At 38.0% G+C, this 13,679-nt stretch overlaps 2 protein-coding genes across 3 annotated transcripts; one reads left to right on the top strand and one right to left on the bottom strand.

Annotated features, from left to right (window-relative positions):
• Positions 1–3,366: 3,366 nt before the first annotated feature.
• kcnk4a (potassium channel, subfamily K, member 4a) lies at positions 3,367–6,263 on the top strand. Its single transcript, XM_030765484.1, has 7 exons — positions 3,367–3,555; positions 3,871–3,988; positions 4,281–4,441; positions 4,681–4,867; positions 4,997–5,133; positions 5,427–5,704; positions 5,741–6,263. The coding sequence occupies exons 1-7, from the start codon at positions 3,367–3,369 to the stop codon at positions 6,261–6,263; spliced, it is 1,593 nt and encodes a 530-aa protein (XP_030621344.1).
• A 1,608-nt stretch (positions 6,264–7,871) lies between these two features.
• LOC115805705 (high choriolytic enzyme 1) lies at positions 7,872–9,511 on the bottom strand. Of its 2 annotated transcripts, none has more exons than XM_030766371.1 (7): positions 9,391–9,511; positions 9,231–9,312; positions 9,004–9,144; positions 8,772–8,889; positions 8,441–8,619; positions 8,223–8,304; positions 7,872–8,103 (listed from the first exon to the last, which is right to left on the bottom strand). In XM_030766371.1, the coding sequence occupies exons 1-7, from the start codon at positions 9,457–9,459 to the stop codon at positions 7,968–7,970; spliced, it is 807 nt and encodes a 268-aa protein (XP_030622231.1). In that variant the 5' UTR covers positions 9,460–9,511; the 3' UTR covers positions 7,872–7,967. The 2 variants fall into 2 exon arrangements, with proteins under 2 accessions (XP_030622231.1, XP_030622232.1); XM_030766372.1 differs by having other exon boundaries at positions 7,968–8,103; positions 9,397–9,459.
• Between the last annotated feature and the right edge of the window lie 4,168 nt (positions 9,512–13,679).

Genomic DNA, 13,679 nt, shown 5'->3' with positions numbered 1-13,679 from the left:
GAGTGAATGACATACAACATATATGTACAAGTCAGCCCTTCTCTATGGAAAATAAAGACAACCACCTCACACACTTTTTATTCTGTTAAGAAATTACTGTTACACGGCGAATGATGCCTAAGGACATATAGTCTGTGTATAAAATTTTAATCTGTTATTCCGCGTGTACTGAAGGGGAGAGCTAAATAAAATACCTCGGCACATAAACTCTAAATTGTTTGTAATTTGACCTTATCATTTTTATGTAATTGTTTGACCAGTCTGTCATTTTTGTTGCCAAGCTGCCTTGTCTTTTGAGTCAACACATTTGTCAGATGTGAATATTTTCCCTTGTCCACCGTGTCTGGTTTTATGTGTATGTATTTGTGTCGGTTTGATTTTCTCTGAGAGTGTGTAGATTAAATTAAAATGTTACTCTTTACTGCTTTGTTTTTGTTGTCTCGGTATCTCAAAGTAGTGAGAATATGAATCGATGAAGTTGAGTCATGTGTCCTGTATGCCCTTGTACTAAAACATGCTCAGTGTTTCATGCAGAGCGAGAGACTCATCCACAAGGCATTCCTAAGCTGTAAGCAGTCGCAGTATTTAGTAGTGGTGGCAGTAATTGTATTACGTACTGTGAAATATTACTACACCTTTATAACATAACACAGACTTGTTTTTTGAAACAGCGTCTGTTAAGCATTTGAGTCTGTTTTGTTCATCAGTGTGACCGTCTGGTCAGCATTATCAAAGCACCGAGACTCCAGAAAAAAAAGTGGCTATATGGCTCGGCACAAACTATAGCTTCGTGGATACAAAATCCGGGGCACGCTGAAATATTTTTAATGTTCCATGTTGTAACATGGCTTAATTTTACCTGAATATACAAATTAAGCAGATTTTAAAATGAACAAATTGATCTGATTGAGATTATCTCTTTTTCAAAGTAGACCTGGTCAGAATAGCGATGTGTACATTTGCAGAGACTTCCCATAAAAATATGCTGATGGAAAAATAAAATTACACATTGGAATGCTTTGACCAAAGAATAATTTTAGCACTTCAAGTCATAAGCACAAATGATATACAAAATGGCATAAAATACATATATTAAAAAAGTTTCATTTTTTATTAAAAAGGAAAAAAGTCTACATTGAAATACATTTGCCTTAGCTTGCTTAACAACCGATCAAAACACTCAGAGCCTGCCAATGTGTTTTTCTTCTTAGCTTCACTCATCTAGTGTAACACGCTCCACTAATTTGTGCTAGTTTAAACCCTTTTCTAAGTGGAAGGAGAGGCATTTGACTCTTTTTTTTTAATGTATGTGTTTATGGATTTTTGGCATCTGACTCTTGATGTTAATACAGGCAGAATATGCTGATAATGTTAAGATTCATACAGGCCCACTCCCACACATGGTACTTCATCATCCATGAATGAAATGCACTATTCGTCCCTCAGCTTGCATCCTTATGTACCTGCTACAGTCAAGATAACTGAGTAATACAAAAGCCAAAAAAAAAAAAAAGCAATGGATATAAACCAGTAATAAATATTCCAGGAAAAAAATGTTTTGTAGATAGTTCAGCAGTTCAAAGAAAGGAAAGATCACAAGCGCTTTCTAATATGTCTTCATGACAGAACTACTGTTTATTGAGTCCATAGAAACAGAGAAAACAGTGACAGGTTTGGGAAGTCAGAATGTGCCAAATAAGGACTTGGTCTTGATGAATCTTCCAGAGGGCTTACTATATTTTAAACAAGTGTAAAAATCAACCCATTGCAAAGAGGAGATTGGAAGGACGAAGTGAGGATTAAGTGGGTTTAGAAAAAGAAAAACGAGAGAGAATTTTCACAAGAAGAAAATAAAGAATGAAGAGGACAGCAGCCTGGTTTATGTCTTGCTCTTCCTGAATCATTGCCCTTTTATCATGCATTCTCTCTTTCTCTTGCTCTCTCTCTCTGTCTCACTCCCTCTCTCTCTCTCTCGCTCACAAGCTTTCTCTTGCTCTCTCTGCTTTTCCCCTCCTTTCTGGGATCTGTGCTCTCTCTCCATCCATCCATCCTGTGATCTACCTCTCCGATTCTGCTCTCTGTGCTTTTGGCAGGTTGATATAGAGGCTTGGGAATGGGGAAACACCCTTCAAGCACATGTCCTCACTCATGAACATTTACTAGTAAAAGGGAACCCCACTCAGACAAGCAGCAAGGATTTTTACTGCGTCTTTTACCACTAGGTAAGAGAGCATATGCACAGCTATTGACCGTTTAAATGTATTCGCTGCACTGATCAGAACTGTTTTGCTATTACCGGTTATCTCTCTATTACTTCTGTTAAGATCCTTGATTTGTTTGTGTGTTGTACTGTTTTAAAAGAGGCAGTGCTTCTCTTTCCTTCATGTGATCAGTGAACAGCATTCTAATCCTACAAAAAATGTTCAAATCTTGTGGTATGATTCACTTGAATGTTGTTCTTTTTTGATGTTATGTTCTCTTAGTGCTCTACAGCTTAATAGATTCTGATAACCTCTTCACCCTTGAGAAGTATGTTTGTTTTGTTTTGTTTTTTTCTTTCTTTCACTCCCAGTTTACAGGCATTACTATAAAATGACATTAACTGACTTGATTACTGCATAATGTCTACAAATTGCTATCGTAAAGGTATTCCACAGTGTTTTTGAACGCATAGATGATCATGTCATGCTTCATTAAAGGTGATTTTATAGTACATACACATTCCATGCACTTTGTTACGTGAGAATGTTGGCAGTCATGCAGAAACCTCTGGTTTCCATCAAAGCTCTGTCGTTGTGGCTTGGAACACGATGGCCATTTCATGTTTACACAGTAGACTACCAGGGACTCTGTTTCTGTGCCGTCATTTGTTGTTTTCTGAACTGCTGTGCATATAACATTTTATCTTATGTCTGGACTAAGTCAGTTCTTCTAAAGCCAATAGTTCCTCTGATCTCAGAGTTCATCAAAGCCTGTTTGTTTTGTTTTGTTTTTTTCTCTTTTTCTTTTTTTTTGGCTGCGGGGGGGGGGGGGGGGGCATTATGTTCTACAGACTATCGTCTTCTCTCATAAACGAAGCCGAGCAGGGAAAGTGGAGAGAGGGAGAGAGAGAGAGTCCAAAGCCTGTGTGATGGAGGAAAATGAGAGGACTTTTATTTGGACATCATAATAAAGTCTTCAAGGTGACCTTCAGGTTTGGTTCTTGCCCTGCCTTCTTTTCTTGCTTGGCACATATTCTACAGTTCGTTTCTGCAGATGCCTGCTGTTTGTGTATTAACTTTAAATTGTAATTTTGTCGCTTCCCCTAGCACCTTGGAAGTACGCAGACTTGTTTAACTGAAGCTGAAGGACCAGAGACGCGTCATCATGCGGTGCTCTACACTGCTGACCATTCTGACAGTTGTCCTGCTCTACCTGGTGATGGGGGCTCTGGTCTTCCGCACACTTGAGATCCCCAAAGAGGAAAAAGCCTACAAGAAACTGATTGATGCTCAAAACACCTTTTTGGAGAACCATAACTGTGTCACCACTAACCACCTTAAGGATTTCATCCAGGTAAATGCACACTGTATATTTCCGTAAACAGATGCAGTCAGAGAGACTGGCTAGAATGGATATTACTATGTATTGATATAAATTGTAGAACATGTATGAAGAATGAAATTATGTGAAAGTATCAGTGATTACAGTGACATAGAAGCAGATATGTAAGACAGATCAAACTCAGAAGTCAAACACAAAGATAATTTCTGAGCAAAATTTAACCACTGTTACTGCTATGAAGAGTGACACATACAAACACAAACAGAAAAATGAAGAGAGTTGACATCCACTTTCATCTCCTCTGTCTGGTTCCTCTCTGCTCCTTAGGATGTCGTTAACGCCATCGAGGCAGGTGTAGATACAAACAGCTACTTCCCTAACTTCACCAGCAGATGGGATCTCTCCAGTGCCTTCTTCTTCTGTGGGACTATAATCACTACCATTGGTGTGTCCAAATCACCGACTTTTCTCCTCTTCACTTATACTCTATGACAATGAGTCCTTGTGTGGATGTATGATCAACTCACAATTTTTAAACTGACAGATGGTTACGCTTTCTGTTGGAATGCCTATACATGATGTCCTCTGTTTTGGAAACCATGTGTTACATGCATTTAAAATTGCCCTTACCATTCCCATTGGTACTATTTTAGACTGAGGACTTGAGCTATTATATGTTTAATAGTAAACAAAAAATATATTTATTATAAGCTTGGTCAAATCTGACCTTCCTCTAGGTTTTGGTCATCTCTCTCCAAAGTCAGAAGGAGGACAGCTGTTCTGTATTTTCTATGCTCTTGTGGGCATCCCGATGTTTGGGATCTTGCTAGCCGGAGTAGGAGACCATCTGGGTACCATGCTCAGGAGGGCTGTGGGGAAGATTGAAACCCTGTTCCTGGTCAGTATCTCACAAGTATGATTTGTTTCTTGTGTGTTGAATTTTTAGCACTTGCCCATAACTCACAAAATTTGTATCCTATCACCTCCTGTTGACCACACATAAAAATCACAAGATGATAGAATTTTAATTTAACTAAGAAGACCAGGTTGATAGCACATGTTAATGTAATTGGCAATTTGATTTTTGGCAATTTTAACACTCTAATTTACAAATGTCTTGATTGTTCTGAACAACAGCAGAGAAGAGTGAGTCCCACCAGTGTCCGAATTTTATCTGCAGTCTTCTCCATCCTGATCGGCTGTCTAATCTTCATTGCCGTGCCAACCTTGGTATTTCAGGAAGTGGAGAATTGGAGTCTGTTAGAGGCAGGATACTTTGTGGTTATCACTCTCACAACTGTAGGCTTTGGGGACTATGTTACAGGTGCCCAAAAATTTACATTTATTGTTGCACCCAACAGAACTAATAACACAATACTATCAGAGATGTTTCTTGACTCCCTTTGATTTTTCTTTCTATCTTTCACTACTTTTACCCATTTCTCTCTTGCAGATGACCGAAGGGATGGCGTTCCCATGTACAAGCCATTGGTGTGGCTGTGGATTGTGTTTGGCCTGGCCTACTTTGCCTCTATTCTCACTATGATAGGAAACTGGCTCAGAGTTCTCTCTAAGAAGACTCGCGCAGAGGTAAGTGTGAGAGAGAGCAGGGAGGAGATCTCTGGATTAGGTCATAATCTCTGCTCTGAGAAGAGATCTCTGGAAAAAAGTCATAATGTTATTAAGGGAAATGAAGTTTGGTGAATATAAGCATTTGGTGAATATAAGAATTTGTATCTCTATATGTATTATCTGCTTAGATGTCATCGTTATTATTGGCACCTCCATCTCTGGAAAGAACACACAAAAGAAACATTTATCTCCATCACTTTAACTCTTATACTGCACCATCTCCTCTCTCTCTCTCTCTCTTTCTCTCTAAGATGGAGGAGCTCAGAGCTCATGCAACTGACTGGACTCAGAACATCCAGAACATGTCCATGGACTTCCGCATCCCGGTTCCTCTGGACTTGAATGACCCCTTTCAGCTCCAGCGTCGCCGTAAAAGGAAGCGTCATCGAAAAGCCTGCCATCACCATCACAGGGTGGTCCTGGATGGATCCGCACGCAGGGTCTCTACAGAGGTGGAGAGAATCAGGGAAAATGGTCACCTGGTTGTTGGCTGGCCAGAGGCAGGGTTTGAGGCACGACCAGTGACCAGGTCCCTGCCAAGACTAGATGCCAGGTCCATGTCCAGACTAGATGTTATATTAGATGTAAGGCGTGGATCTAGATTGAGTTCCAGAGGCAGTTCAAGACCTATCTCAAAGTCTGATCTGAGAATGGTATCTGGACCTGAGGCTAGACCTGAGGTTAAGGCTGCTTCGGAAGCAGCTTCCGAGTCTGAAACACCATCAGAATCGTGGTCCGAATCAGAGTCTAATTCTCACATCTCAGGTGAGTCTTGCTCAAGTTTGGATGGCGCCGAGTGCAAGCACGAGAGTGAGAGGGACGTCTCAGTCGCTACTACACCTCCACGTCCCACTCTCTTGGACTTTTTTGGCGAGAACCTTGCGTACATCGATGAATCATCGGACACATTAAATGACTGGGCAAAACAAGCCGGGGCTGGAGTAAACCATCCTCGAAAACACAAGAAGAAAAGCCCGGGGAGACGGCTTCCGTACAGCATCCACGGAGGACTTGAGAGGGTACAAAGTGGTGACCTTCAACCCCCATCATACCCTCCAACCCCTCCTCCTCCTTTAACACCACCCTGAATCTAAAAAAACATCAAGGAACATCAGGGAAACTGTAAGCATTTCTCATGCTTAGCATTTACCATCCAGATGACCATCAAACACATGTTTTGTCAAAGAAGAAACAGACATTATGATATAATCTCAAGTAAGATAAAAATGTATCTGAGAAAAAAGAGACAATATCCATGGACCTATGAAGCAGCATCCTGGACAAGTCATACAGTTGGTGCTTTAACATGAGAGCCATTTAACCAAAGAAAGAAATGGGAACCCAATCCATTTCTTTAAATTAAAAAAAAAGAATTGCAGGCTTCCACTGTTTTAACCTTCAAAAGGTTTTTCTGTATGATTATAGGCCAAGTGTTTTTTTTCCCTTGCTTGTTGGGTTTTTGTAAGTCTCTTCCACTTATTTAACCTTCACTATTAAATGGTTTGACACTGACCTCACAGAAAAGAAATCATTTTTATCTGATCTTGGATATACAGAATGACTTGAACCTTTTGTATGCTCCTCTTTTTATGACCTTATCTTAAGATTTTTTTCACTGACAATGTTTTTTAAACACCTTAGTACTATATAATATAGTACTATAGAATATTCAGTTAACTCATTTCTAAGGCTTTGAGAGTTGTCTGTAAGGCAAAATGATGCCCTCCTGTGGACATTAAGTGAAGTTCATCATTACCTTCCAGCTAATTTGGGTCAGTTCAGCCATTTTTTGGCAAAATTATGCTTCTCTCTAAATAGTCTGATTAGCGTAGGCACTGTTTATTTAACACTTAAAATATCATAACAATCAGATAGGTAAAAATATACTGAATGTATTTACTCCTGAGTCCTTGATCAGAGTAACTCGGTAACTAAAACACATTCATTTGTGTTTTCAGATAGCACTCACTTTCCTAGAATATATGCATTTTCAAACAGTGTATTCGCATTGTATACAAGCACCAATATAGCTACCAAAATGCTTGTTTACGGAAAAGCCCAAACAAATTGAAGCAATTGTGTGCAGCTGGGTTTGAGATGAGATTTTAAATGCCCTTTGTGAGTGTGTGTGTGTGTGTGTAGGGGGGGGGGGGCGGAACGCTCCGGCTGTGTGAGACATATCCAGGAATGGCATGCGTAATGCTCTGAAAAGCATGACTGTGGGGATAAGTGCCGGTTGCACAGAGAGAAAGCGGTATTTAGAGGGAAGAGGACAAACACATGGTCACAGTTTACTGGGGAACCTGGCCACAGTCCCAGCACAGCTCCCCTAATTTCTACCTCGGGTGCAGTGCTGCCCTGCCCCACCTAACAGCCCTGGGATCTAAGCTGTCTATGCCTGGACTCAGTCTTTTTTTTCAATCAATGACTTTTTTTTTTTCTCTTCCTCTGTCTGTACAAGTTGTCCAAACTAGAGAGGGAACTCTGGTCTCACCAAAATGCAAGCCTTTTTCAGACCATTTAAGAGAAGAATGAAGAAAACCTTTCATTTCCTTCAATTTAGTGTGAACCAAAGAAAAATGAGGCCTCCAAAGTTTTTTGTGTAAAACTGTGTAAAAAGCAAAAGGGTTTGGATCAAAACCAGTAGATGCAGAAACACCACACATTGTACATCATCAAATGACAAAAGTCATAAATAACATTATCATAACTCAATGTTTTATTGAAATTCATTGACAAGTAAACCATATTTAATCTCTGGTGACTAACAGAAGTTGTACATTAAAAGCACTTCACATGTTGCAGTCATACAGTTTGTTAATCCTCAGGATGTCAATGTCTGACAGACCTTGTGATTGCCCGATTTGCACAGATTCATCCGGAATAGGAGTGATAGTTTCCTTCCCATACTGATTGGAAAAGGCAGTTCTGGGAGAAAAGATTTTAAATAGAACATCAGAACACACAAAATCCAATCTTGCTATCATAGACTGAAAACCTTTGGTGAATGATATGGTAGTTGAGGTCAAATCAAACCCTTTTCTTACCTTCCATAATGCATTACAGAGGAGTAGTCATATGGTGTATCTAGATTATTGGTGTTTTGTACATAGAAGTTGTAAGCCACGGCTGTGAAAGGAAAGGACAACATTTTAAAACATGATCTTTCAGTTCCATATTTCAAACTAACATCAGAGTCATCTAATATGAAAAATGTTGTGGTTGCGTTTTAAATCACTAATCATTCTATGATTCTTGCACTCACAAGGTGAGATGTATTCCCAGTTGATCCTGACATACTGGTCACGGTCGCTCCTGGTTTGCTCATGGTAGAAACCCAGAGCGTGGCTGAGCTCATGCTGAATGATGCCATTGTGAAGACAGCCATACTTGTTAAGAGATACCACCTGTTTCCCTCCTGATCTGCCTAGAGATGAGAAGCACCTGAGAGGAGACATGAGAGAGTGCTTGAGTTAAATTAAAAAATAATGCATTTTAAACTCAATTTACATACTGACACAAAAGCCAGAATGTCATACATGGTAAAGTAAAAAGGCTAAATGACAATGTCAATGTTATGATGAGGGTGTGCTCACCCATTTCTGTTCTCAATGCTGACGTAGTCATTCTGAGATGAACGGGGAACAAAGCGAACGCAGGTTTTTCTGTGGAACGTAGCTAAGGCATATTCTAATTTCATTTTCTCATAATAGGCTGTGAGGCAAAAGAACAAAGCATTGATTTAATAAAAAGTTTCATTGCACATTAAAATTGAAGTGATCGTTTTTGCTAGAATTTCAGAGAAAATACTTCATTTTTGTCACTTACAGAAGTCACTACTCAATGTGTAAGGCACCTCCACCAGTCCATTAGAAGATTTCTTCCACAAGCAGTGGTTGTTCCAACAGTTCACAGCAGTCCTGGTTTTTGGTACAACCAGATCACCCTCCACCAACACTTCACTGTATCCTTTTAAGACAAAATAATTTTTATCCCTTAAGAATGTACTGAGTGTAAGAGTGTAAGAGTTAGAAGTATTTTGAACTTAAACTTACTTTTGTTTGAGTCCAGGATCCTTGCTGTCATGTCCACAGTTTCTTCTTCTTCTGGAAGAAAATTGTCTTCTATCTCATTTTCCTGGGTAAGTTAAAAGTTAAAACTGTCTGTTATCTCGATATTAAAAAATAACTTTGGGATGTTGAGTAGAACTCTTACCATGACAGGAATGGCCTGAGAGAGGCCTAGCAGCAGCACTAGAAGAGACAGGGAAGCTCTGAGATTCATGCTGTTTCACTCTGTGGAGATGCTTGAAATGACTCCTTCTCTGTAGCTTGATGTCTGAGAGCTTTTGTTTTTAAGCTTTTATACTACTCTACACAGGTTTTTTCACAGAGGGGATTAAGGGTGGGTGCCTTTAGTTTTAGCCCAAAGTAATCTGTTAAAAGACAGGATCAGGCAATCCTGCCCAAATGTCATACATTAAATGAATGTTGGGTATATTTGTACTTGCTTTATCCTCAGAAATGGAAGAAGTCCTCACCTTGCAATCCATTTCAAAACTATTACATTGGTAAGGTTACATCAGCTATCCAAAGAAAATTAGCATAATTTAAAGTTTTCTTTAGAGAATATTTACCATCAAGTTACTTTAAAATGATTGATTGTAAGTAATCCCAAATGCAGGTGTGAAATCTACAAGCCACTGAAACAATTTTACAAATTTTGGGTATTTGGCAAAGGACCTACAGACCCTTAATATTGGTGCCCCACACATAAACTATATTCAATTTCTTATCAATTTAATTATTTATAAATATAAATAATCTCTTAAATGCCCTGGATATCCAGAGTTTCCATTGTTGCTTTGAATTGCTGTGATTTTAACTTAGGACATTTTTAAAAATAGAACCTGAAAAGAGAAACTTTTAACATTTGAATTCTTTTTACCTGAATGTATTGTAGGATCTGAATTTTATTAAACTAAATTTTAACAAAACAAATTCAGAGTTAACACCCAACAAATTCACTCACTCACTCTCACTCATTATCTAAGCCACTTATCCTGATTAGGGTCGCAGAGGGTGCTGGAGCCTATCCCAGCGCTCATAGGGCGAAAGGCGGGGAAACACCCTGGACAGGTCGCCAGTCCATCGCAGCCAACAAATTCAAACCTATAAAATGAACACTTGATACATTCATTGAATTCACCATTACCAAATTCAGTCAAACTGGTTGAACTGTGCACACATATTATTCAAATATAAAGCTTTCAAATACATAATTTTTTGACTGGAAAATATTTCGGATTTTTTTTTCTTTATGTTATATTGATGCTTTTAACAAGTCAGCTCCTGTATTTTTTGCTCTGAAAATAAATAAATAAATAAATGTAGTTTTTACATCATATTCTTATGTTCCAGGATGTTCTTCAGCAGACTGGCATGCTCCTTTATGATGCAGTCTGCGTTAAAATGTGCAAAACAAATCAGACCGAATTGAATTACATTAAATTATGTGATATTCAGAATGCCAGACGTTTTAGACCAGATATTTCACTTCAAAAAGAATTAAATGAATATGACAATATGACACTTTGAAACATATACTTGATTTGTTGGATAAAGGGTCAGTAATATTGCAGACACTGGCATGTTCACAATAGCCAAAAAATTATATTGCTTGGGCCCAGCACATCAAATTCTAAAAGCTTAAATATCTGCCATGGGAAGAGAACTAACACATATTTAGTGATTATTTGTTATTGTCTAACATTTTCTAGACTTGGTCCTGCTCACACTAACTATACACACATGTCAAACTATTACAAGGTTCTGATGGAGGACAGTAAAAGCTTTGCATGGGTTTTATTTATTTGTCGGTCTCATAGGCGAGGTTGCAGGTTCCTCCCTCCAAAAGTTTACTCTACAGAAGGCTTACTAAAGAACTACCTTCTCCACTCATTTTGGGCAGGAGAAGATCACTTCTTAATCCATCTGTGCAAGTTAGACTGGGGCTTTATGCATCACACATGTACAGAATCAAATAAACATGAGAAGTCTCATTTCATGTTCAATAACTTTAGAAATGAACTGGTATTGTGATATTAATAAAGTGCACGGTTTGTTAATAGTATGGATGATATCATTGTGATCATTTTTATAGTTTTAAACAATCTTTATTCATCTTTTAACATTTTATCTTTGGGTGTAATCATTTTAAAGAATTTGAAAAAATCCTGCATAAAACTGTATAAAGAGAACAAGAACAGAGCAAGCATAAATCGTTTAGAAACTTCACCAGAATTGTTCTGTTTACCCAGGCTAACAAGGTAGGTTATTATTTTAGATTTCTACAAATATGAAATTGATCATGTGCCTAAGGGAACAGTTTTTATATAAATGGGAAAGTAAATGAAGACAGAATGTTGTCAAATGCGGTATTCACATTGATAAAAATAAACACCAGTATTACTATATATTACTATATATATATTGTTTGATTGCACATACAATGGCCATCCATTTCATTCAGTGTTCAGTCTTTCAGGGAAAGACACATAGGTGATTGTGTACTACTATCTTCTTGAGTAGGTCGTAGTGTTGTCTTAGCCTTGCTTTGTTTACCCAACTAAAAAATTTGGGCTCTGAGAACCCTTTAAGAACACTATTTTTAAGTTGAGGTTTATTTAAGGTTATGTAAGGATCCCTGAACATTCAGAGACAACAGTAAGGTTATAGGAATCTTCCTATTTCATTGCAGCATTGTTACAAAAAGGTTCCCTGTTAGTTCTCTAAGCTAGCCATTTGAGCATGGCATAGTAGAGTATGATAAGTATGAAATTAATTACCTACGACAAAAAAACTGCAAACCTCACAGTGAGAGAAAAAAGGTGTTTCCAAGCTTAAAGAAAACGTACCCCCTGTGACAGATTTAACTGTAATGTATAGGTGGGGCCAATGAGGTCAGATTTTGCAGTAATTTCAATGTCTTGACCATTATTAAGGTGGCTTCATATCTTGGCTTCATATCTTAAACTGAGACAGTCTACTGGGGTATGTCATATAAGGTTAACGTGAAACTAACATCTGTGATCTTTGTTAGATCCCTATAATTAGCATCTAACTCTGTTCTGATTATTTTGTCATTGCAAGCCAACATATGATGCCAGATGAGAATGGCTAAGTTCATTGTCTTTCACTTTTTGTAAAATAATCTGATAGTCTTTAATTCTGCATGCCCATGCATATTCACAGAAATCTTTTATTAGTTTAAAAATAGCTCTTCGGCTTGACAGGGACCATTTTGGACGGTATTGCTGTCTGCGTTGACATCAATAAGGAATTCTGCACTGCATCATTTGGGACTTTCTTAGCATGTCTGTGATGGTCATAACTTGTGTGTCTTGCCCTTTAAAAAACCATCTGCAACTCTGGTGACCATCTGGATTTTGGTAGTTTCTTTCTTCAAATCTATCCTGTTTTTTTCTTTACTCTTCTTAACGTCACAAAAGCACTATATTTTTAGACAAGCTGTATTTTATAATGGGCTTGCAACCACTGGATAACACTAGTAACTGGTGAACAGTGTAGACACTGTGTAGTTTTCTTGGCAGATACCTCTTTAGGGTGGTAATAACATCATTAAACAATGATTATACATACGAGTTATGCCAGCAAGTGTAAGGTAATCAATCAAAATCAGACAAAAATATAGACAGCCAATATTTTTAGTTTTCAGGTCAATTAAGTAAATGCTTAAAGTGTGATGATACAGAGCTCACATAATATTAGGCCTTAACATTAAAAAACCAAATGCAAGACTGTAGCGATCTGACATGAGAACAAATCGATTTCTCAGGCGTGCAGTTCAAACTTTACTATTTCAGTTCTACAGTTCTGTTTCAGCTCTGCAACTAAAGCCCATAAACCACAAACATAGGTTTATGAACCGTATATGTCTCTTTCAGGATTTGTTAACAATTGCTTTATGAAAGTTTAATTGGTTCCAGTGATGATGTATGAAAGAGTGATTAAGTATAACAGCAAAAAAATGCGTAATATATAACTTCAAGTTAACTCGGAAAATGTGCACTATCAATCAAAACGAGTCAAGGGTGTGGATGTAGATGATTTTATTTTTCAGTATATCGAGACAGCACTACACAACTCAAAGGTTCAATTAATACTAAGATAACATAGAATTACACATTCCAAACACAAGATCGCATTGATCTGACATTAAGATGACAGCATGGCAACTTTCCCAGGGTGATGTCTCTATTTAATGGACTGGAATTGGGACCCGTCAGCATTTTCTTCAGCTCTGCATCTCTGTAAACAGAATGATATGTTGATTAAGTGCAGATAGGAGTGTATGTGAGATTAAGTTATAGAGAAGGCAACCAAAACATCTTAGACACTGTATATTGTTGGTAAGCATATATTTTCTAAGAATAGTAAAACAAAGTTGAAGTCAAAGTTGTTAGTGGAATGTGTTGGTGGCAG

The sequence above is a fragment of the Chanos chanos genome, chromosome 2 (genome assembly GCF_902362185.1).
Source record: "Chanos chanos chromosome 2, fChaCha1.1, whole genome shotgun sequence".
Classification (NCBI taxonomy): Eukaryota; Metazoa; Chordata; class Actinopteri; order Gonorynchiformes; family Chanidae; genus Chanos; species Chanos chanos.
The sequence above is the reverse complement of the archived record's forward strand: the minus strand, read 5'-3'. Positions and strand labels throughout refer to the sequence as shown.

Excerpts from the sequence above, each read along its gene's own strand:
- kcnk4a (XM_030765484.1), top strand. The coding sequence starts at position 3,367 with ATGCGGTGCTCTACACTGCTGACCATTCTGACAGTTGTCCTGCTCTAC. Across the intron at positions 5,134-5,426 it reads CTAAGAAGACTCGCGCAGAG|ATGGAGGAGCTCAGAGCTCA; the intron begins GTAAGTGTGAGA and ends TTTCTCTCTAAG. Across the intron at positions 5,705-5,740 it reads GAGGCACGACCAGTGACCAG|ACTAGATGTTATATTAGATG; the intron begins GTCCCTGCCAAG and ends GTCCATGTCCAG.
- LOC115805705 (XM_030766371.1), bottom strand. The coding sequence starts at position 9,459 with ATGAATCTCAGAGCTTCCCTGTCTCTTCTAGTGCTGCTGCTAGGCCTC. Across the intron at positions 8,620-8,771 it reads AGCATTGAGAACAGAAATGG|GTGCTTCTCATCTCTAGGCA; the intron begins GTGAGCACACCC and ends GTCTCCTCTCAG. Across the intron at positions 8,104-8,222 it reads TCTGTAATGCATTATGGAAG|AACTGCCTTTTCCAATCAGT; the intron begins GTAAGAAAAGGG and ends CTTTTCTCCCAG.